This window comes from Cnephaeus nilssonii, assembly GCF_951640355.1.
Source record: "Cnephaeus nilssonii genome assembly, chromosome: 13".
NCBI classification, from domain to species: domain Eukaryota; kingdom Metazoa; phylum Chordata; class Mammalia; order Chiroptera; family Vespertilionidae; genus Cnephaeus; species Cnephaeus nilssonii.
This window is the reverse complement of record NC_137084.1, coordinates 6,840,093-6,862,333: the sequence shown is the minus strand read 5'-3', so window position 1 is coordinate 6,862,333 and position 22,241 is coordinate 6,840,093. Positions and strand designations below refer to the sequence as shown.

The 22,241-nt window shown below is 57.4% G+C and overlaps 1 protein-coding gene across 3 annotated transcripts; it reads left to right on the top strand.

Moving 5' to 3' along the window:
• Positions 1-4,695: 4,695 nt before the first annotated feature.
• UNC93B1 (unc-93 homolog B1, TLR signaling regulator) lies at positions 4,696-14,473 on the top strand (the record flags this gene model as incomplete). Of its 3 annotated transcripts, XM_079789445.1 has the most annotated exons (11): positions 4,696-4,853; positions 4,991-5,132; positions 5,629-5,782; positions 7,797-7,958; positions 8,180-8,312; positions 8,588-8,681; positions 9,305-9,429; positions 9,982-10,164; positions 10,662-10,935; positions 12,781-12,899; positions 13,654-14,473. In XM_079789445.1, exons 1-11 carry the CDS (start codon positions 4,761-4,763, stop codon positions 13,987-13,989), a joined length of 1,815 nt encoding a protein of 604 aa, XP_079645571.1. In that variant the 5' UTR covers positions 4,696-4,760. The 3 variants fall into 3 exon arrangements, with proteins under 3 accessions (XP_079645571.1, XP_079645570.1, XP_079645572.1); XM_079789444.1 differs by having other exon boundaries at positions 4,991-5,782; XM_079789446.1 differs by lacking the exons at positions 10,662-10,935; positions 13,654-14,473 and having other exon boundaries at positions 12,781-12,897.
• Positions 14,474-22,241: the final 7,768 nt, after the last annotated feature.

The following is a 22,241-nucleotide window of genomic DNA, read 5'->3' as shown; positions in this document are numbered from 1 at the left end:
CGGCCTCCTGCGCCTCCTCATCCCTCCCCCACATTACCCCCCCCCCCGCGGCCTCCTGCACCTCCTCATCCCTCCCCCACATTACCCCCCCCCCGCAGCCTCCTGTCCCTCCTCAACCCTCCCCCACATTACCCCCGCGGCCTCCTGCGCCTCCTCATCCCTCCCCCACATTATCCCCCCCCCCCCGCGGCCTCCTGTCCCTCCTCATCCCTCCCCCACATTACCCCCGCGGCCTCCTGCGCCTCCTCATCCCTCCCCCACATTATCCCCCCCCCCCCCGCAGCCTCCTGTCCCTCCTCATCCCTCCCCCACATTACCCCCGTGACCTCCTGTACCTCCTCATCCCTCCCCCACATTACCCTCGCGGCCTCCTGTCCCTCCTCATCCCTCCCCCACATTACCCCCGCGGCCTCCTGTCCCTCCTCATCCCTCCCCCACATTACCCCCTCGGCCTCCTGCACCTACTCATCCCTCCCCCACATTACCCCCGCGGCCTCCTGTCCCTCCTCATCCCTCCCCCACATTACCCCCTCGGCCTCCTGCACCTCCTCATCCCTCCCCCACATTACCCCCGCGGCCTCCTGTCCCTCCTCATCCCTCCCCCACATTACCCCCTCGGCCTCCTGCACCTCCTCATCCCTCCCCCACATTACCCCCGCAGCCTCCTGTCCCTCCTCATCCCTCCCCCACATTACCCCCTCGGCCTCCTGCACCTCCTCATCCCTCCCCCACATTACCCCCTCGGCCTCCTGTCCCTCCTCATCCCTCCCCCACATTACCCCCTCGGCCTCCTGCACCTCCTCATCCCTCCCCCACATTACCCCCGCGGCCTCCTGTCCCTCCTCATCCCTCCCCCACATTACCCCCGCGGCCTCCTGTCCCTCCTCATCCCTCCCCCACATTACCCCCACGGCCTCCTGCGCCTCCTCATCCCTCCCCCACATTACCCCCTCGGCCTCCTGCACCTCCTCATCCCTCCCCCACATTACCCCCGCGGCCTCCTGCACCTCCTCATCCCTCCCCCACATTACCCCCCCCCCCCGGCCTCCTGTCCCTCCTCATCCCTCCCCCACATTACCCCCTCGGCCTCCTGTCCCTCCTCATCCCTCCCCCACATTACCCCCGCGGCCTCCTGTCCCTCCTCATCCCTCCCCCACATTACCCCCACGGCCTCCTGCGCCTCCTCATCCCTCCCCCACATTACCCCCTCGGCCTCCTGCACCTCCTCATCCCTCCCCCACATTACCCCCGCGGCCTCCTGCACCTCCTCATCCCTCCCCCACATTACCCCCCGCGACCTCCTGCACCTCCTCATCCCTCCCCCACATTACCCCCCCCCGGCCTCCTGTCCCTCCTCATCCCTCCCCCACATTACCCCCCCGGCCTCCTGTCCCTCCTCATCCCTCCCCCACATTACCCCCGCGGCCTCCTGTCCCTCCTCATCCCTCCCCCACATTACCCCCGCGGCCTCCTGTCCCTCCTCATCCCTCCCCCACATTACCCCCCCCCACGGCCTCCTGCGCCTCCTCATCCCTCCCCACCCGGCGCCATGGCCACACCCTGGACTTGGTCTTCACTGATGTCCATTCCCTGACCATGCCTCCAGCCTCCTGACCTCCCAGCACCCCCTGCATCCTCGCCTCCGCCCTGCCCCTGGGCCTCGGGTCCTGCCCTCTCTCCTGCTCCTTCCACATGTCCCACCTCTGGGCACCACTGGCATGACTCCACCTGTGGTCTGTACCTATGTCTGCACGTGGGTGTGGTCTGGAGAAAGTTCCACCACCTCTCAGCCCGAAGCCTCCGCAAATGCATGCACTCCACACCCCCAGCTCTCCGCCTCCCAGCAAGGCTTCTAGGATAGGCATCTGTCACCCAGCCACTCGCCCACCACCCACCACATTTACTGAGCACCGGCTGAGTGTCTGACACAAGCCTCTGCGTGAGGGACACAGGGTGAGCGGTCGCCTGGGGGACACACGATTAAACCACAGAAAAGCAGAAGGAAAACACTCTCTACTCTTCTCCGAAGTGGTTGGGCCAGTTTACAGTCCCACTAAGTGCACAGCAGTCCCCTTCCTTCTAGCCCCAGGCCCGCAGTTGTTACTGGATGACAGCCATTCTGACAGGTGTGAGGTGCTATCTCATCGTGGTTTTGGTTTGCATTTCTCTGATGATTAGTGATGTTGAGCACCTTTTCATTATCTGTTGGCCATTTGGATGTCTTCTTTGGAAATAAATATCTAGTTAGTTCCTCTTCCCATTTTTTAATTGAATTGTTTGTTTCGTTATTGAGTTGTTTGAGTTACTTATAAATTTTGGATATTAGCCTCTTGTCTGACACATGGTTTGCAAATATTCTCTCCTATTCTGTAGGTTGCCTTTTTTTTTTTTTTTTTTAAGAGAGAGAGTGGAAGGGAGGAGGAGAGACAGAGAGAGAGAAACACGGATGCAAGAGATTTGATTGGTTTCCTCCAGGACACACAGGCCAGTACTGTGAATGGAGCCCACAACCAAGGTTGCCACCGAGGTACATGCCCTTGACCAGAATCGAACCCGCGGCCCTTCCGTCCACAGGCTGATGCTCTCTCCACTGAGCCAAGCTGGGTGGGCTTCTTTGTATTTTTTTAAAATATATTTTTATTGATTTCAGAGAGGAAAGGAGAGGGAAAGAGAGAGACATCATTGATGAGAAAGAATCATTGATTGGCTGCCTCCTGTATGCCCCCTACTGGGGATCGAGCCCGAAACCCAGGCATGTACTCAGACCAAGAATGGACCCAAGATCTCCTGGTTGATGCTGAACCACTGAGCCACACTGTCTGGGCTTGCCTTTGTATTTTTATTGTTTCTTTTGCAGAGCAGAAGCTTTTACATTTGATGTGATTTCACTTGTTGGTTTTTCTCTCCTGTTTGTGCTTTTGGTGTCATATCAAAAATATCATTGCCAAGACCAATGTGAAAAGGAATAAAGGAAACCTCATTTAAGACAGAGTTAGAAGCCGTGCTCTCATGCACTACCACTCACCACACCTGCAGACTCCAACAGAAAGAAGCCTATCTTGCTACTCTAGTGGGAGGAGGGAAGATTTTCTCCTTGCCTAGCAACAGACCTAGCCAATGAGAAACGTCCATGACTCAGCCAATGGAAAGCTACTACACTTCAGAACTCCCGGTTTCTTCCAATGGACATCCTATATAATAAAAGGCTAATATGCAAATCAACCAAACAGCTGAACAAACAGTTGCTATGACGTGCACTGACCACGAGGGGGCAGACACTCAATGCAGGAGCTGCCCCCTGGTGGTCAGTGCACTCCCACGGGAAGCACCGCTCAGTCAGAAGCCCGGCTCAGGGCTGGCGAGTGGCGGGAGCCTCTCACACCTCCGCGGCAGCGCTAAGAATGTCCAACTGATAGCTTAGGCCTGCTCCCCACAGCCTAAGCCATCAGTTGGACATCCCCAAGGGCTCCCGGACTGCGAGAGGGTGCAGGCCAGGCTGAGGGACCTTCCCCCCCTACCCCCACCTCTCCCTCAGTGTGTGAATTTCATGCACCGGGCCTCATGTTGTTTATAACAGCCCCTCCCAACTCACCCTTTTTCTCTATAAAGTAACATTTCTCTCCTTTTTTCTCCAGACTTACCTAAGGTTTGCCATGGCTAACATGTACCGAATTGCAATTCCTCTGCCATTCCAATTCCTCTGAATAAACCCGTTTTGCTGGTAAAATAACCAGCTGTTTTATTTTTGAGATTGACACCAATGTCAAAGAGCTTCTTCCCTTCCTTTTCTTCTAGGAATTTCATGGTCTCGGGTCTTCTGTTTAAATCTAATCTATTTAGATTTAATTTTTGTAAGTGGTGTGAGATAAAGGTCCCATCTCATTTGTCTACATGTGGTTATCCAGTTTTTCCAGCACCTTTTGTTGAAGAGACTATCCTGGGAAATGCATGGTTTAAAAATCTTCCCACGTGTTTGTAACCAGGGAAACAGCCAGTGCTCTGGTGTCCCCTCGGGTAAGGCTGGAACTTCATGGGCTCCCCCTGCAGCCCTGGACCCAGTGGGAGGCTCTGAACCCTCCTGCAGGGTGGTGATGGGGTCACCCCACTGTAGCCCAGCAGCCACCGCAATCAGGGCCTCCGTGTGGCCTGGCCACAGCTTCCCCTTGCAGATGCCAAAACTGAAGCTGGAGGTGCCTGGGAGGTGGCACAGGCCGCCCTGTCCTGTGGTAGGAGCCCTTTGGGGGTGGGGGCTGCTAGGGGGGCTCTTTGCTGACCTGCAGACACACCAACTGGGGCCTGGAGGTGGGGCTAGGGATGACCGTAGTCACACTGAGGGGAGCTTATTGTGGGCCTAGACCTCTTCTAAAGCTTTTCTTTAACTCAATCCAGCAACAGCCCTAGGAAGTAGTGCCCAGCACCCCGTTTTACAGATGAGGAAACTGAGGCACAGAGAAGCGGAGTTAATTCCCAAAGACACAAAGCCAGGAGGTGGCTGAGTGGGGATTTGAACCAGCATCTCACATGCCTGAGACTGGGTCCTGGTCTCACATAGACACTCCCCTCTAACACACACACACACACACACACACACACACACACACACGCACACACACCACCTCCGCAGCGGCGCTGGGGGCCACTCCTCCGCGGGTAGGAAGGGGGCGGGGCGGGGCAGGTCCCCACCTCCCGGAGGAAGTGCGGGACCGAACCGCTGCTGGGACACCGGGCCGCCACCACCCGTCCCCTGGCGAGGACAGGCCATGGCCGAGCCGCCCCTCTACCCGGTGGCGGGGGCCGCGGGGCCGCAGGGCGATGAGGACCGACTCGGGCTTCCCGACGGGGCCGGGGCCCCGGTGAGCGGGGACGGGACCGTGAGAGGGCGCGGGGGCCCGGGGGGGCCGGGTGCTCCGGGATGGGGTGGAGATGCAGCCCCGGGGGTGGGGTGGGAGCCCCGGGCGCCGACCGTGCGAGCGCCGTGCGTGCCCCGCAGCTGGACGAGCTGGTGGGCGCGTACCCCAACTACAACGAGGAGGAGGAGGAGCGCCGCTACTACCGCCGCAAGCGCCTCGGGGTGCTCAAGAACGTGCTGGCGGCCAGCGCGGGCGGCATGCTCACCTACGCCGTCTACCTGGGTGTGTACCTGCCCCTGCCGGCGGGGGGCGGGGGGGGGGCGGGCCGCCTCCGGGGCACTGGCGCCCGACCCCAGGGCCTCTCGGCCCCCACCCCTCCGCCCTCCCTGCCCAGACCGGTCTGGGAAAGAGAAACCTTCGGGCCGGTCGGTCTCCCTTCCCCTTTCACTTCCCAGTCCGCGGCCCGCGCAGCTGCAGTTGCCTCCCCTCCCCACGTGGGGGTGGGGGAGACCGGGCAGTGTCTCCGGGCCCCAGCCTAGGGGAACGTGGGGGCCAGGGGCTGGGACCCCAGAGACCTGCGGGGCGAGGCAGGTGGGGCGGGAGACGGGGATCAAGTCGCTGACGCTGCACAGCTGGCAGGACGCCTGGCTCCCCGCTCTGTCCTCCAGGCCCCGCCAGGGCGTAGGATGCGGGGACCCTTTGGTAAAAGTGTTCCAGCCTCCGCTTGCTCTGCGTGGCCGCCCCCAGCCGGGCCGCCCCTGCAGCTCCCTGTCCCCAGGTCTCCTGCAGATGCAGCTGATCCTGCACTATGACGAGACCTACCGCGAGGTGAAGTACGGCAACATGGGGCTGCCCGACATCGACAGCAAGATGCTCATCGGCATCAACGTGACGCCCATCGCGGCGCTCCTCTACACGCCTGTGCTCATCAGGTGCACACGGCTGTCCCCAAGGGGCGGGGCGTCACCCTGAGCTTGAAGGGGCGCAGGGGCTGCCCTGGGGGGCTTGGGAGTCAGAGGGAGTTGGGAGACGCCTGGCCTCCCTGGAGGGGCGAGAGAGGAGGGGGAAGCCTGGGTTCGGGGGAGGAAACAAGAGCTTTGCCCAGGACACAGTGGGTTTCAAGCAGCTGGAATTCACTCAGGCTCCTTCCCTCAGCGGGCCTGTGACCCACGTGGCGTTGGCCTCGTGCCCTCCTCTGTGGCACACCCCCTCCCCCCTGCCAATCAGCTGTGGCTGGTGGAGAGGGACCTTTCTCATGGAAAGGACGCGGCTGGGCAGGGCCCCCCCCCCCCCCCCCCCCGAAGGCCTGCTTTAGACTGAGCTGGAAGGCCTCCAGCCAGCCTCCGGCCACTGCAAAAATCCCTCCACAGACACGCTATCCAATGGCGGTGGGTCTGTGCTCAGGCCAGAGACCAGTGGACAAAACAGATGGGTTTCAGTTCCCTTATCTTTAAAAAGAGAATCTTTATCACAATTGCACAAACAGTGTGAGAGTCATAATTGAAACCAGAAAAAGGAAAATCCCTCCCAAGCCCTTTTTAAAAAAAAAAAAAATTTTTATTGATTTCAGAGAGGAAGGGCGAGGGAGAGAGAGAGATAGAAACATCAATGATGAGAATCATCGCTTGGCTGTTTCCTGTACGCCCCCTACTGGGGATCGAGCCCATAACCTGGGCATGTGCCCTGATCAGGACTCAAACCATGGCCTCCTGGTTCATAGGCTGATGCTCAACCACTGCGCCACGCCGGTAGGGTGCCCTCTCCTTTTTTGCACATTCACTATGTGCTTTGTAGCTCTTTTCTTCATAAAATGAAAAAAGAAAGAAAGAAAGTTTCTAAGATAAATTCCCACTAGGGCCCTTACTAGGTCACAGGCTTATGAAAGGCCATATGGCTCTTGAAACCCATCGCTATTAAGAACAGCTGCCAGCTCATCTCATTTCCTATGTGCTGGGCTCTTTTATAAGTGTTACCTCATTCCTTACCAGTTGAGGTAGATGCTCTGAGCTTAGACACGGAGGAGCCAAGAGATTGAACAGCTTGCCCAAGTCCCACAGGCAGCACGTGGCAGACTGAAGGTTTGAACCTGGGCAGAGTGGCTCAAAACCCCCATCCTTGCTCCTTGCCCAAACCACCAGGCTGATTTTTCACTGGCTGTATGAACCCGGGCCCTGTGATAGAAGAGAAAGCTATTGTATCAGAAAGCCAGGGTCATTTCACTCTGAGCTGCCTGGGAACCAAAGGGAACTAATGAGCACAAATCCTTAACAAACAACACCGAGATCTGGGCGGTGGTTTTCAGCCTGAACAGCCTCCAGGCCCTGAATAGACCCTTATCTGTTGCTTGTCAAGCCCCTTTGAATACCGTGTGACGTTTTCTCAGAGCCAGCGAGGAGGAGCCTTCCTGACTGACCACATGGCCTGGAAGAGCAGTGGCAGGGAGGAAGGGATACCGAGGTGCTGGCCCTGCTGCTGGCCAGCACTGGAGCCTCTTCCTGTCTCTGCTCCTAAGTTTCCTTGAGCCAGTTTGGGTCAAGTCCCTTGGACATGTGCCTGGGCCCTGCAGTCCCAGCACATGAGTGAGGAAAAGGGGGTTGGTGAGTCAGCCCAGAACTCAAATGAGGGCTGGATGTGCCCACAAGCCACTGACACCTGACACCCTCACCCTGCCTTACCTCCTTCCGTCCTTGCCGTGGCTAGGAGATGGTCATGGTTTGGGCTCTGTGCCCACATGACAGCCTCGAAAACAGATGTTTGGATGCCTGGCTGACCTGAAGCCACTCAGCAAGTCCCTATCTCTGAGTTTCTATCTTAGAGTCCTTGATTCCCAGGCCAGGGGTCTCCCCCCACCTCACACAGCCTCATGCACTGAGCGTTGTGGGCCCTCTGCTATTGGCCCTGGCAGTCCGATAAGCCCGTGACACCAGCATCTCTCAATGCCCATAGGTTTTTTGGCACCAAGTGGATGATGTTCCTGGGCGTGGGCATCTACGCCCTCTTTGTCTCCACCAACTACTGGGAACGCTACTACACACTTGTGCCCTCAGCCGTGGCCCTGGGCATGGCCATCGTGCCTCTTTGGGCCTCCATGGGCAACTACATCACCAGGTGAGCCTGGTGGGCAGCAGGGCGGGAAGCTGGAGACCTGGCTAGGCCCCTGCTGCTTTGCCAACCTTGGCCAGAGGACCTGGGATTGGCCCCTCTGCCCTCTGGGCCTCAGTTTCCCCATCCATAAGATGCAGGGGCTGCCAGCCCATAGCTGTGGGTGCAGGAAGCAGAGGTGTCCGGCAGAGGTTGGGCTGGGGAAAGCCTTCTCCTTTGTGGTCCAGGATGGCCCAGAAGTACTATGAGTACTCCCACTACAAGGAGCGGGATGAGCAGGGCCCGCAGCAGCGCCCACCGCGGGGCTCCCACGCGCCCTATCTCCTGGTCTTCCAAACCATCTTCTATAGCTTCTTCCATGTGAGTGCCACATGTGGGGCCCGGGGGGGTACTCTAGCCTGAGAACCCACACATTGGACCCCATTCCAGTCTTGTCAGCCTCCTAGTTCCCCTGCTTGCTTACCCCTCATTAAAACCTCATTCCCTGGCTGTCCACAGTGCTGACCAGGGGGAAGTCCTCTGGCATTGGGCTATCCCCCTCTACCAGCAGGCCACCCCAGAGGAGGGAGGGCTCCCGTCCCCCCAAGGCTGTGCCAAGACCCCGCCCAGATCATGCCTGTGCCTCCTGCCCACAGCTGAGCTTCGCCTGCGCCCAACTGCCCATGATCTACTTCCTGAATCACTACCTGTACGACCTGAACCACACTCTGAACAATGTGCACAGCTGCGGTCAGTCCTCAGGGGGATGGGGTCCCCAAGCCCTGCTCACCTCCCCCACTGAGTTATCCTGCGGACCCTGGGCCCTCCAGGGCAGAGGATGCTCTCTCTCATAGGGTTCAGGGCTGAAAGTCCGGGGCCCCAGGGCTCTGGTGGGCGAGGCACAAGGCCCTGTTAGAGTATGTATTTAATCTGACCCAGCAAGGGGGGAGGGATGTATCAGGGAAGGCTGCCTGGGGGAGGTGCCATCTGGGATCAAGCTGCCTATGGGATCTCTCTTGGGGTCAAGTCCTACCCTCAAAGCTCAGTCAGTGCAAGATGAATGTATAGATGTGGGGGATGCACTGGCGCCGGCCCCCCAACCCTAGCCTCTGTGCAATAGGATGGGAAGGGGGATGGGGGTGGGAAGGGGGATGGAGGAAGGTGTTCCTTTCCTTGGAGTATGTTCAGCCCTAGTGGCCCTCACATCCAAACTGCTCTCCAAGGAACCCTGCCTTTGCATGCATTGCCCTCGCCTGTCCCCTCTAACCCTCCCCTCCCGCCCACCGGCCCACCGGCCATGCTGCATTTCTTTGTGATTGAGTTGAGAGTGTGCCCTCCTTCCTGCTCACAATGCTCTCACCACCGCTTCTCAGGTACCAACAGCCAGGGCATCCTCAGCGGCTTCAACAAGACGGTTCTCAAGACGCTGCCGCGGAGCCGAAACCTCATTGTGGTGGAGAGCGTGCTCATGGCAGTGGCCTTCGTGGCCATGCTGCTGGTGCGGCCCAGGACTGGGGGATGGGGCGGAGTCAATGAAGTCTGGGGACTGAGGCGGGGAAATAAGGGTGCAGTCTGGGCGGTGGCTGGCTCCTGTGGTCTGAGTGGGGAGCCAGGGCTGAGTCCTGGGGAGTCGCCCCTCTGAGCCTTGGGGCAATAGGGCAGGAAGATGCCTGTGGACTGAGAGTGGAGTTGGAGGGGTACAGACTTGGTCTGGGGTTGAGGTGGAGACTGTGTTGGAGGGGACTGGCCGTGACCTGGGCTGGGGGTGGACGGTGTGGCTCCAACGCGGGGGGCGCTACTGAGGGCAGAATTGAGGCGTTGGGGGCGTGGCTAGGGTGTGAGCTTGGCTTGGACGCGAGGCGGGGGCCTGTGGGTGTGTCTGGGGGCGGGGCTTTGTACCGAGAGGCGGGGCGGATATCTAGGGGCGGGGCCTTGTGCCGAGAGGCGGGGCGTATATCTAGGGGCGGGGCTTTGTACCGAGAGGCGGGGCGGATATCTAGGGGCGGGGCCGGTGCCTGGCTGCCCGCCCCCTCACGGCGCGGGTCCGCAGGTGCTGGGCTTGTGCGGGGCCGCGTACCGGCCCACGGAGGAGATCGACCTGCGCAGTGTGGGCTGGGGCAACATCTTCCAGCTGCCCTTCAAGCACGTGCGCGACTTCCGCTTGCGCCACCTCGTGCCCTTCTTCGTCTACAGCGGCTTCGAGGTGCTCTTTGCCTGCACGGGCCTCGCGCTGGTAGGTACAGCCTGCGGGGACGGCAGTGAAACACAGTCTGTGTGGTTCAGTCTGAACCTCAGATAAACAGCGACTAAGTTTTGAGTACGGGTCTAAGTATGTACAAATATGTCCCAAACATTCCCCTCCCTCTTCCCTTCCTTTATTTCCCCTCTGTCTTGGACACATTATTTCAACCTCTCTGAGCCTGTTTCCTCCTCTGTGAAGTGAGGAGGGGTTCGCTCCCGGAGGGGTTACATGATTGAGATAGGATAACACCCATAAGGTATTTGGTTCCTTGTGGGGTGCAGCTTTGGTGCCTGGGAACAATGTCCGAGCATTTTCTCTGCTCCCTCCCCCTCCTCCCCTCAACCTTCCTAAGAGCCTTGAGCCTTGGAGGGGGTTAGCCCCAAGGTGGCCCAGAGAGGGCAGGGTGGAGGCCTCATGTGGGGAGGGCTAGAGCCTTGGCCAGTTGACCTCACACGTCCACCCCGTCCCCCCCCCCCCCCCCCCCCCAGGGCTATGGTGTGTGCTCCGTGGGTCTGGAGCGCCTGGCCTACCTCCTCATGGCTTACGGCCTGGGCGCCTCAGCCTCTTCAGTCCTGGGCCTGCTGGGGCTGTGGCTGCCCCGCCAGGTGCCCCTGCTGTCTGGGGCCGGACTGCACCTGCTGCTCACTCTCAGCCTCTTTTTCTGGGCCCCCAAACCTCGGGTCCTGCAACACATCTGGATCCTCTATGTAGCAGCCGTCCTCTGGGGTGTGGGCAGTGGCCTCAACAAGACCGGACTCTCCAGTGAGTATAGCCATGGGCACTGGGACGGCTGGGCAGTTGGGGGTAGCACATACATCCCAGGGCCAGACATGGGGTCCCATAGACCCACGGGAGGTCTGTCATGGGGTCCCGTATACATGGTAGAGGTAACTGTGGATCCCTGTGGACATCACAGAGGTGGATAGAAGTTCCGTGGCCATCGTAGGGACAGATGGGGAGACGTGTGGGCACCTGGGGGCTGGTGTGGGAGTCCTATGCCATGGACATGCAGTGGGTACCCCAGGGTGGGCATGGGGCCCTGTGACACTGAGGGCTCAGTGTGACATCTGTGGCTACTTGGGGTGGGTATGGGCTCTGTGGAAACCTCTGAAGGACATTGTGAAAAACATTTTGGGGATACTCTGCTTTCATACCAGGGACAGGGCCCATTTGACATCGTTTTCATGACACGGCAGCAGATTCCGTGTCTGTGCCCTAGTTGCATGGGAAGCGCAGGCGGCCCTGTCCACACCCAGGTGTAGGTGTAGGTGTGGCCTTTACAGAGAGGACCTGGGGGCCTGGTGACGCCCAGTGCTGGTCTGCAGAGTCCAGGCCCCACGTCTGGGCTGCTGGGGTCGGGGCAGCGGGAAGCGGGGCCCTGTTGGTGGAAAGGAGGCAGTGGGTCAGAGTTCAGCGCTGTGATGACCTCTGCCCTCAGTGGGCATATGCCAGTGACATGCAGTGGGTACACACAGCTCAGCCATCGGGGTCCTCCACATCGGCATCTGTTCTGAGGGGCCGGTGCTGTTAACCGTTTTTTTGAACATCGCCCCAGGGGGTGTGGCACGGTGGAGGTCATGCTTGCTGCAGGCGGGGCAGGGCTGCTCAGGTGACCCCAGCACTTACCACCAGAGAGAGAGTCAGGGGTGGAGCCCACGCCCTGGACCACGCTCTCGTGGCTGTTTTGCTCAGGGGCAGCCAGCTCTGGGCAGCATCCAGCCTGGGTACCTTGGACCCATGTCACGGCTGGACTTGGGCCTGGTCCCAACATCCTCTTCTTTCCAGCTCTGCTTCCTGTCCCCTCTTTGTGGACCCTGGGACTCCATGTCCCTTCACAGCAGCCCCATGGGGTACAGTCACCCTGCAGGGCTTACGGTGGGGGTGTTCATGTCGTACGATTTGCCAGGTGCTGTGCGGGCTTTTTCACATTAAAACCTCACAGTGTAAGTATAACATATATTGCCTGGTCTCATTTTCCAGATGGGAACAGTGGCCTGGGGAGCTGACTTCTCTAAGTCACCCATAGAGCCAGCATTTGAATCCACATCTCTGTGCCAACTCTCTCGCTTTACCGGCCTGGGCATACAGTCTGAGTCCCCGACTCTCTGTCCCGTTCTCCTGCCAACTCTCTCGCTTTACCGGCCTGGGCATTCAGTCTGAGTCCCTGACTCTCTGTCCCGTTCTCCTGCCCACCCCAGGGAGGATTCTTAGGGAAATGTGTTCAAATCCCCCAGCGGCAGGCTTCATTTGTAGAAAGCTCATTGCTGCAAGCAGGTTGCCCTCCCTGAGCCAGGGGAGAGGAGGAGAAAGTCCAGGCAGGCCTGGCTCTGAACAGCTGGGGCCTCAAAGGGGCCAGGATGTGATTGGCACAAACGTTTCCAGCCCCAGAGCGAGGCCCACCTGCATCCCATCTCATCTCTGCTCTGCTCAGCTGCCCGGGCAGAGTAGTAACCGGCATATCCACTAGGGGGCAGGCCAGGACCGGTCTACCGCTTTCTAGGCGAGGCCTGGGACCCTGCACAGCCTAGGAGGAGCACTAGTGGGAGATCAGGCCCCCGTGCCCCGGGTGACATTACTCCCATCCCTGCCCTACTCCGTCTGCCACAGCACTGCTGGGGATCCTGTACGAGGACAAAGAGAGGCAAGACTTCATCTTCACCATCTACCACTGGTGGCAGGCAGTGGCCATCTTCGTTGTGTACCTGGGCTCCAGCCTGCCCATGAAGGTGAGGCGGAGTGGGGTGGGGAGGACCTCTGGGGCATTAGGCACCCCACCATCCCCCAGCTCAGGCAACAGATCCCTTCTGAGTGCCCCCCCCCCCCGGCCTCGTAGCCCCGGGAGGGCACCACTCACCAAGGGTTGGCCCCAAACCCAGCCTTCACTTGCTGCCTCACCTCCTGAGGGCCTCAGTTTACCCCTCTCAGAGGGGTTCATGGGTTGCTCTTTGCCTGTGGGGCATCCCAGCCGCCTTGTGTGTTGCTGGAACCTGTTCACCAGGTGTCCGGCTCCCAGAGGGATGCTGAAGGTGTGTCTCCCTTTCTGGCCTTGGGGAGCAGGGTCCTCATGCTCTGCTCTCACTCAGCGGGCGGGCGGGTCGGTGTAGCAGGTCCTTCCTGACCAGTATTTAAAAAATGAAACAATAGGAAGTAGCCGGGAGTATGTATGCGAGTGTGTAGGTACTGAGTGATGAGGTAGAATTCTTTCTCACTGTGGGTTACCGTCGAAACCATCTGAGAAGCGTTACTTACGGTCCCCGCGTGTAAGGGACAGAGGGACCTAAGCCCTGGTAAAGGGGGCCAGGCCTGTGCCCGCACATCTCAGCATCTTCACATCTGCCCGTGGAGGGCGGAGCTGGGATGGAGTCTTGCTGGCAGGAGGGTGCTCAGGGAGGCGGTGGGAAGGGGCCTATGGGGCGAGGGACTGGGCCGGGGAGGCGGGGCGCCGGCCCGCGAGCCCCAGCACCCCTCCCTGTGCCCCAGGCCAAGCTGGCGGTGCTGCTGCTGACGCTGGTGGTGGCCACGCTCTCCTACTTGTCGATGGAGCAGAAGCTGCGGCGGGGCGTGGCCCCGCGCCAGCCCCGCATCCCGCGGCCCCAGCACAAGGTGCGCGGCTACCGCTACCTGGAGGAGGACAATTCCGACGAGAGCGACGCGGAGGGCGAGCGCGGCGGCGGCGGCGGCGGCGGCGGCGGCCGGGGGGACGGCGCGGAGGAGGAGCCGCTGCCCGCGGGGCCCGGCCCCGAGCCAGCCGGCGTCTGCCGCCGGCCCTGCCCCTACGAACAGGCGCAGGAAGGCGACGGGCCGGAGGAGCAGTGAGGGGCGCCGCCGCCCCGGCCTCCGTTGACCGCGTTTTGGGTGGGGCCCCTCTGATGCCTGCGCTACCTTCAGGAAGGACCTCCAGCCCCCTCCCCAGGTTGGAAACAGCCTCCCCCCCCCCCCGCGCCAGAATCGGGGACCACTTGAGCCTGGGCTCGGCTCCTCAGCCCCCTCCTAGGTGGGGTGGGACCTGGAGATCCCTCGGCAAGGCCTAGGGTTTGAGGGAGCACAGCCGACCCCACCCCTCGCGGGGCCGCTCTCCATGACCCACTCTCCAGGCCGGCCGCCCCCCAGCACGTGCCCCAGCCCCAGAGCAGGGCGAGGGTCCCCGCGCCGCCCCCCTTCTCCCCGGTCCTACCCCAGCTCTCCGCTACAGGCCTGGGTGGAGCTTGTCATGCGCTTTGCACATCCTATCCCTGCGGCCCACCAAGAGGTACGACTTTTTCTACAAAATAAACAATAAAGAGGTTTTGTATCGTCCTGACAGGAAGTCTCAGGCCGTGGAGGAGTGTAGAGCTCCCAGGGTGTGAGTGGCTGACCCAGTTTCTGGGGCACCGTGGTCAGAGGCCTTGACTTGCCCCACGTGGGGACGGTCCCCTAGGCCCCGCCCACAAGGTTGCCCCCCTTAGGCCCTGCCCACCAGGTTGGCCATAGGCCCCGCCCACAAGGTTGCCACTTAGGCCCCGCCCACCAGGTTGGCCCTAGGCCCCGCCCACCAGGTTGGCCCCCTAAGGCCCCGCCCACCAGGTTGCCCCTAGGCCCCGCCCACCAGGTTGGCCCCCTTAGGCCCCGCCCACCAGGTTGGCCCCTCCAGGGAGTCCCGCCCCTCGGGGAAGCCGCCCAGTTTTGCCAGGCCCACCCCCACCGCCCAGGAGAAAGAAGTGGGGACCTGGGCAGAGTGACGGGTCTGGAGGATGGGACAGATTCCGGAGACGCAGGTCCCACTGCCCCCTCCGGTAGTCTTTACAGCATCCCTGCCCACCCCCATCCTTTTTTCATCTGTTGGGGCATTTCTGCCCACAGCTCCCCGAGACTCCTGGGGGATAGGGTCCACTACTAAGCCGCGGCAGGGTCACCCTAGGCCCAGTGTGGGCCAGCAGTGTGGTTGCCCGAGCCCAGGTAAACGTGGCCACTGCCCTCTTCCGGCTTCCGCCTCAATGCCCGGGAGAGATTCAGACCCCCTCCAACCTGAGAGGCCGCCCCTTATGGGAGAGGCGACTGAGACCCCACTCTGAAGGCTGTAAACGCCTGGGTGAGGACTGGCAAGGGGGCCACAGTAGGGTCATGGAGTCCCCAACTGCACCCCAACAGTTCCTCTGCTGGGCCACACCATTCCTCATGCGCCACATTCCCCCACCCCCTTCCGAAGGCCAGACCCTGTCCACACCCACTCTAGCTAGATTCTCCTACCTCCTCCGCCCCCCACTGCCCTCACCTGAGTTTTGTCCTCTCAGCCTCTAGGGGGCGCTGGAACCAGGCTTGTGACTGCAGGCCCGGGGTCTGCCTGTGGCAGCCGCAGGTTCCTTCTCTGTGAAGTGTATCTGTAAGGGAAAGGCCAGTGTGAGGCCCTGAGCAGGTGGCTCCGAGGTCCCCGCCTGCAGCACACTCACAAGGCGCAGAGGATATTCTATGTTCCCTACATTTTAGAGGGAAGCCGTGGTCCCATACGTTTCTGAGCAAGTTCAAAGGTCCAGGTGGTTCAGTGTCAGCGTTAGGTCACTCCCCACATGTCTTTCACGTCGTACCTTTGAGTCCCTGGATTTCCTGTGGTTTTGAGGATAAAAAGTGAAAATCACCAAGGAACAGGAAATGATGCTGGGTGTGCGGGCTGATGTTGAGGTCTGAGAGGCTGGCCAGGGCACAGCCGATCAGTAAGTACTGGTAATTATTAAAAGCACTATTTTTTCTTTCTCATGATGTGAATTCTACTTTCTAAATGACTAATAAGTTATTAACACATGCATACTTATTAAGTTATTTAGACCTAAAGTAGTTCATAAGTAGAGCCGTTGGATATTTCTTTTGACCTCGGAAGCACCATGAAAAATGGTGCCAGCAACCAAGAGCGTTTGGGCGCCTGGGGGAAGCTCTCAATGAACCTCAGCTATTGACACTCCGGACCTACAGGGAGTCCCCCTCCCCAGCTGCATCCTTTTGGGGCCCAGTTCTACAGAAGGTGATTGCCTTTGAATGAAGCCCACACAGCCTCCCCCCCCCCCCCCCCATCTGCTACAAACCCATCTAAGCCAGATACTAAGTTGTCTTTGGCAGATTCCGGGGTCCTGCCGTCATGGGGGCAGTGGGAGCTACAGCTGTAGTGAGGGCCACAGGCCACCTCTCCCCAGACTCCCCACCAGGGGGCCTACCCACCCAGGCAGGCGAAGGTCCGAAAGCTGTCAGCTTCACATGCAGACTGGCAATGACAGGCAGGCCCAGAAAGGGTCACGTGGTTTGACCCACAGGCCGGGTGAAGGGCCAGCGTGCTGTCCCTCCAGGGGTCCGCCCCCCCCCCCCAACACCTCCTTCCCTGTTAGCCTGCTGGTTCGGAGGGTGGCACCAAATTTCACACTGAGGCGACAGGCAGCTTTGAAATAGCCAGCGGCAAGATGCAAAACTGGTTTTGCCTTTGGATGTGCCCTGGCAGCTTTCAATTCCACTTTCCTATTGCAAGTCAGGATTTGGGCTGTGTTCCTGGCAGCGGGTGTAATCCGGTGTAATCCTGTTGGAGAGTGGGAATTTTTGAGCATGCTTCCAGAGAGGCCGTGGACTATGCCCCAGATAGAGTTGTCAGTGCTGACACCAGGCCAGGCCTTGAGATATGGTCTTCCCATATCTCAGCACGTAGGCCTTCCCAGCATGTAGGCCTTCTTTCATAGAACACTGTCAGCTTTCTGAAGAACAGGATGACCCTGTGAACAACATGGTTGTCAATGGCACGACTCTGATGTTGCTTGGGAAAAACTGTTTTGTCTTGGGTTACTTGTTCTGCAAAAACAGGATGTGGTTAATGGGCTTAAAAGTGGTCCTGCACAAAGGGTCGGGGCTGCTGTCTGGATTCCCTGTGTGGAGAAAGGCAGAGCAGTCGCCAGCCGGCTAATAAAGGCTCCCTAGATTTTAATTTGGTCTGGACTCCAGTGGTTGTTCACTCGAGTTAGCTCCACAACAATCCCAGACACTCGTCTACAAGGATCTGCCTAGAGAACCCTCCCTGGAGGCGCCGATGTAGGCCAGTCTCGCTGGCACAGTCTGATCCTATCTTGGTGGCAGCTGGGGCTTCACTATGGTTCCGCTATCATTGCACTTGACTGCAGAAAAGGGGGTGCCCTGAGGAAGAGCTTGTAAGCATCTCAGATGTTGCTTCAGAAGTCTCCCAGGTCCGCACCACAGAAGGCAGCCTTAGCATCGTCAGAAGAACCTTCACTCATCCTTGGGTCCAGAATGTCCTCGGCGTGAGGCCTTCCTTGGGAAATGGCAGTCAGATTCCTCCTCGCTGAAGTTGTTCACGGTCTCCGGACGTTCTGAAGGAAAACTAAGAGATGGGATTTAGGGAAATGATTTTCTGCTTTTCACAGACAATCCTCGGGGAATTCCGAGTCCTGCGAAGGTGGGTGTTCCCTCCTGCCAAGGTGGAAATGTTCCGATAGACACAGCGCTTGCTGTCCCCCTACAGCCCAAGGGCCGCCGCCCCGCCTACCACGCAGGACCGCCGCCCCGTCACTCAGCCACCCAGCGGGTGAGACCCTGGGGAACTGTGAGGCCTGCCAGGGAGAGGTGATTTGGAGAAAGGTTTGAGGAGAGGGCTTTGCCCTGGCTTGGGTACTGTTAGAAGCAGGGGTGTGCCTTCGCTGGTTTGGCTCAGTGGGTGGAGCGCTGGCCTGCAGACAGAAGGGTCCCGGGTTTGATTCTGGTCAAGGGCACGTGCCTGGGTTGCGAGCTCAACCCCCAGTAGGGGGCGTGCAGGAGGCAGCCGATCGGTGATTCTCATCATTGATGTTTCTATCTCTCTCTCCCTCTCCCTTCCTCTGAAATCAATAAAAGTTTATTTTTATAAAAAAAGAAGCAGGGGTGTTTCTAAAGTCTTTGTAACCTTATCGGTAGGCGCAGGCTCGCACGGGGGTCTAGGAGACTGCCACGCACACTAGCCAGGACAGAGGAACAGCCGGTCACTGTTGTGGTCTGGACAAGGCCCACCTTTGTCTGTGTTCAGCCATGTGTCTGGAACGGTCTTGCTTTTGTCAGTCCATCGTGGTCACAGGTGGTGAGGCTGATGCTGCTGCTCTGTGAAAATGTTCGTGTTCGGCAGGGGAACAAGGCTCAGCCGACAGGCCCAACCCGGCTCCGGGGTGGGGTGTCTGGGCTTGCTTTCCCTCTTCAGCGTGACATTAAAATCCAGCACACAAAGGATGACATCACAGGGTGGGAAGACAGCTGCCGACTCAGGAAGATGTTATCAAGAGATACGCTTGGGCTGAAACCGGTTTGGCTCAGTGGATAGAGCGTCGGTCTGCGGACTGAAAGGTCCCGGGTTCGATTCCGGTCAAGGACATGTACATTGGTTGTGGGCACATCCCCGGTAGGGGGTGTGCAGGAGGCAGCTGGTCGATGTTTCTCTCTCATCGATGTTTCTAGCTCTCTATCCCTCTCCCTTCCTCTCTGTAAAAAAATCAATAAAATATAAAAAAAAAAAAGAGAGAGAGAGATATGCTTGGCTTCCAGTGAGGAGCTTAGAAGTTATCAGTCCCTCTTCTTCTTATTATTTTTCAAATAATTTTCTTTGTTTGTTTTAAATATGTTTTCATTGATTTCAGAGAGAGGAAGGGAGAGGGAGAGAGGGATAGAAACATCAATGATGAGAATCATTGATCGGCTGCCCCATGCACACCCCACACTGGGGACCGAGCCTGCAACCGGGCATATGCCCTGACCAGGAATCAAACCATGACCTCCTGGCTCATAGGTTGTCGCTCAACCACTGAGCCATGCTGGCCGGGCTTCAGCCCCCTTTCGCCTCCCACGTGGGGTAAGGGACAGAGGCCACTCGAGCCATCCTGTCCCACTAAGGGGGAAGGCAGGGAAGCTCGGGCTCAGACTCACCAGGGGCAGGACCACAGAGCACAGCCTCGCCCGACCCTTCACCTCTTCGTTTGTAAAGGCCTGTTTACCGCAGCCCCTTTCACCCAGCACATCACATCTGCCTTTCTAGAAAGATTACACGGCAGCCCTGGCCGGTGTGGCTCAGTTGGTTGGAGCATCCATCCTGTGCGCCCAAAGGTGGCGGGTTCCATTGCTGGTCTGGGCACATGCCTAGGTTTTGGGTTTGGTCCCTAGTCAGTCAATCTATGCTTCTCTCTTACGTTGATGTTTCTGTTTTTCTCTCTCTCCCTTCCTCTCTCTCTGAAAATAAAATAAAATAAAATAAAAAATTACAAGGCAGACTAAAAGGGTACAAAACAATTTGAAGAGACCGAATAAGCATCAGAACCAGAATTAGATGAGGATCATATGAGCGGAGAGATGGGAATCTTGAGAAAGAATGAAAAAGAAATGCTGAAAAACAAAACACTGTAACAGACATAAAGATTAAGGAGCTCCTTGTTCAAACTGGACACGGCCGGCTTCATTCAGGGTCTGACAACAGAAACTTCCTAAAATGAAGAGCAAAGACATGGAGACTCAAAACAGACCAAAACAAAAGAAACAAACAGACCAGAATACCCAAGAACTGTGGGAAGCTACCAAACATGTGACATGTGCTGAAGCAATAGTGACTGAGAACGTTGGAGAACTTTACTATGAAGCGATGATAAACAAGGCAGTTGGTACTGGTGAAAGAATGAACAATCTGATTTTAAAATGGGCCAAAGGTCTAAGCAGGTATCTCACCCAACAAGATACACAGATGGTAAGTAAACATGTGAAAAGATGCTCCACATCATATGTCATCAGGGGATTAAAAATTAGAACAGCAACGAGATACCACTGCATACCTATTAGAATAGCCCAAATCCAGAACGCCGACACCATGGAATGCTGGAGAGATTGTGGAGCCACCAGAACTCTCCTTCATTGGTGGCGGAGGTGGGGGCGGGGCGGGGGGGGGGCGGAGAGAAAAGGGAGTTTTCATCTCACTGTCTAAACAGAGAAGCCAGCAGTCTTGGGGCTGGGGCTTGTCAAGATAAAATTGCCAGATGCTTCCCATAAATTCTGGGGAAGCCATAACAAAGTAAAAGGGAAACCTGCAGGGTTAATCTGAGCCAAGATATTTGGCAAAGGAATTTAAAAAAATGTAAACCTATGGACAGAAGGGTATATAACCCTTTGAATCCCCACCGCACCGGCTTCTCGGGCTAGCTGAGCAGCCCATCTGTGCTCTAGGCCGGATGTACTCCAATAGATTTGCTTGCCTTGCTTCTTTACTAAATGTTCTTTACTTCTTTAAGAAATTGGCTTTACTACAACGCAATTGTCTGGAGTCACTCATTTGAATTCCTTCCTACGAGATTGATAAGAACCGCCCTCTTCCTTCAACTCAGAGTGTCCAATAACACCTTTGCTGGTATTCGGGGTGCCTATAACAGGTGCAGTTTTACTTAGCCTCTTTGGACACAACATCCAGGCCACATACAGCATACCTGGGACAGGTAAAGGTACACATAATAGACACTGAGTGGCCAGATTATTATGATCTCTGAACGCATAATAATCTGGCCACTCAGTGTATAGCCTATATAATAAAAGGCTAATATGTAAATTGTCCCCTCGACCAGGAGTTCGACCAGCAGTCGAACCAGGAGTTCCCTCAACCGCCCATGTCTCCTCCCCCTGGCCAGGCTGGCCAGACCCCACCCATGCACAATTCATGCACCAGGCCTCTAATATATATATATATATATATATATATATATATATATATATATATATATATATATATTATACACACACACACACACACACACACACACACACACATACACACTGAGTGGCCAGATTATTATGCATTCAGAGATCATAATAATCTGGCCACTCAGTGTATCACCTGCCTGTTTCCCTCTCCCATGCACATCCAAGGGAAACACAAAGAGAGCAGCACCCAATGTTACTTGCAGCAATGTTTGTAATCACCCAAACATAGTGCCCCTAATTTCTACCAGCAGGGGCAGATCAGTCCACTGGGGTGTTTATTGGACACTAGAGGCCTGATGCACAAAATTTGTGCACTTGAAGGGTGGTGTTCCTCAGTCGGGCCTGCACCCTCTCACAGTCCAGGAGCCCTTGGAGGATGTCCGACTGCTGGCTTAGGCCCGCTCCCTGCAGGGCCTAAACTGGCAGTCAGACATCCCTAGTGCTGCTGTGGAGGCGGGAGAGGCTCCCACCACCACCACTGCACTCGCCAGCTGTAAGCCCATCTCAGGGCTTCTGGCTGAGCGGTGCTCCCCCTGTGGGAGCGCTCTGACCACCAGGGGGTAGCTTCTGCATTGAGCATCTGCCCCCTGGTGGTCAGTGCGCATCATAGCGACTGGTTGTTCGGTTTGCATATTAGCCTTTTATTATATAGGATGAGTAAGTGTGGTCCAGGACAGGAAAACCTCAGAAATAAGAGTTGCAGAATGTAGACTCCAACACACATGGCCCCAAATTTTAAAATATGCAAAGCAATCTTGGATAGTGTTCAATGATGGTAGGTTTGAAACTTTCTTGGGGGTTTGCAGGATGTGATCTGAAACCCGCCCCTTATGCAGAGGACCAACAGAGATCGAAGAAAGAGGCAGGTCGCTCCAGATGGGTAGGTGGCAGTTTTAGTGAACCAGAAACTTCCTTACCAGGCTTGTCTTGGGCCCCACACTCAAGAAACTCCCCATCCCAACCCCCAAATCTTAAACATTGCATAGAGGCCTTACCTGGTCCAATCACATGTACCATCCAGACAGTCTCAAGAGCACGTTACAATCTTCAGGCCACGTTAGGCTAGTTCCTCTAAAATAATGTTCCTCTCCTTTGTTTGTTGGACTTGCCTATGGCTTTTGCTATCGTTGCTGTTCCAAATTGACCCATTTTTACTGCTAAAATAACTGTTATTTTTGAGGTCAGCATGCCCCCAGAGCCTTGGGAAGGAGCACAGCAGCCCTGTGGGCACTTGGATCATATTTTTAAAATATATCTTGATGGATTTCAGAGAGAGGGAGAGAGGAACATCAATGATGAGAGAGAATCATTGATCGGTTGCCTCCTGCACGCCCCACCCTGGGGATCAA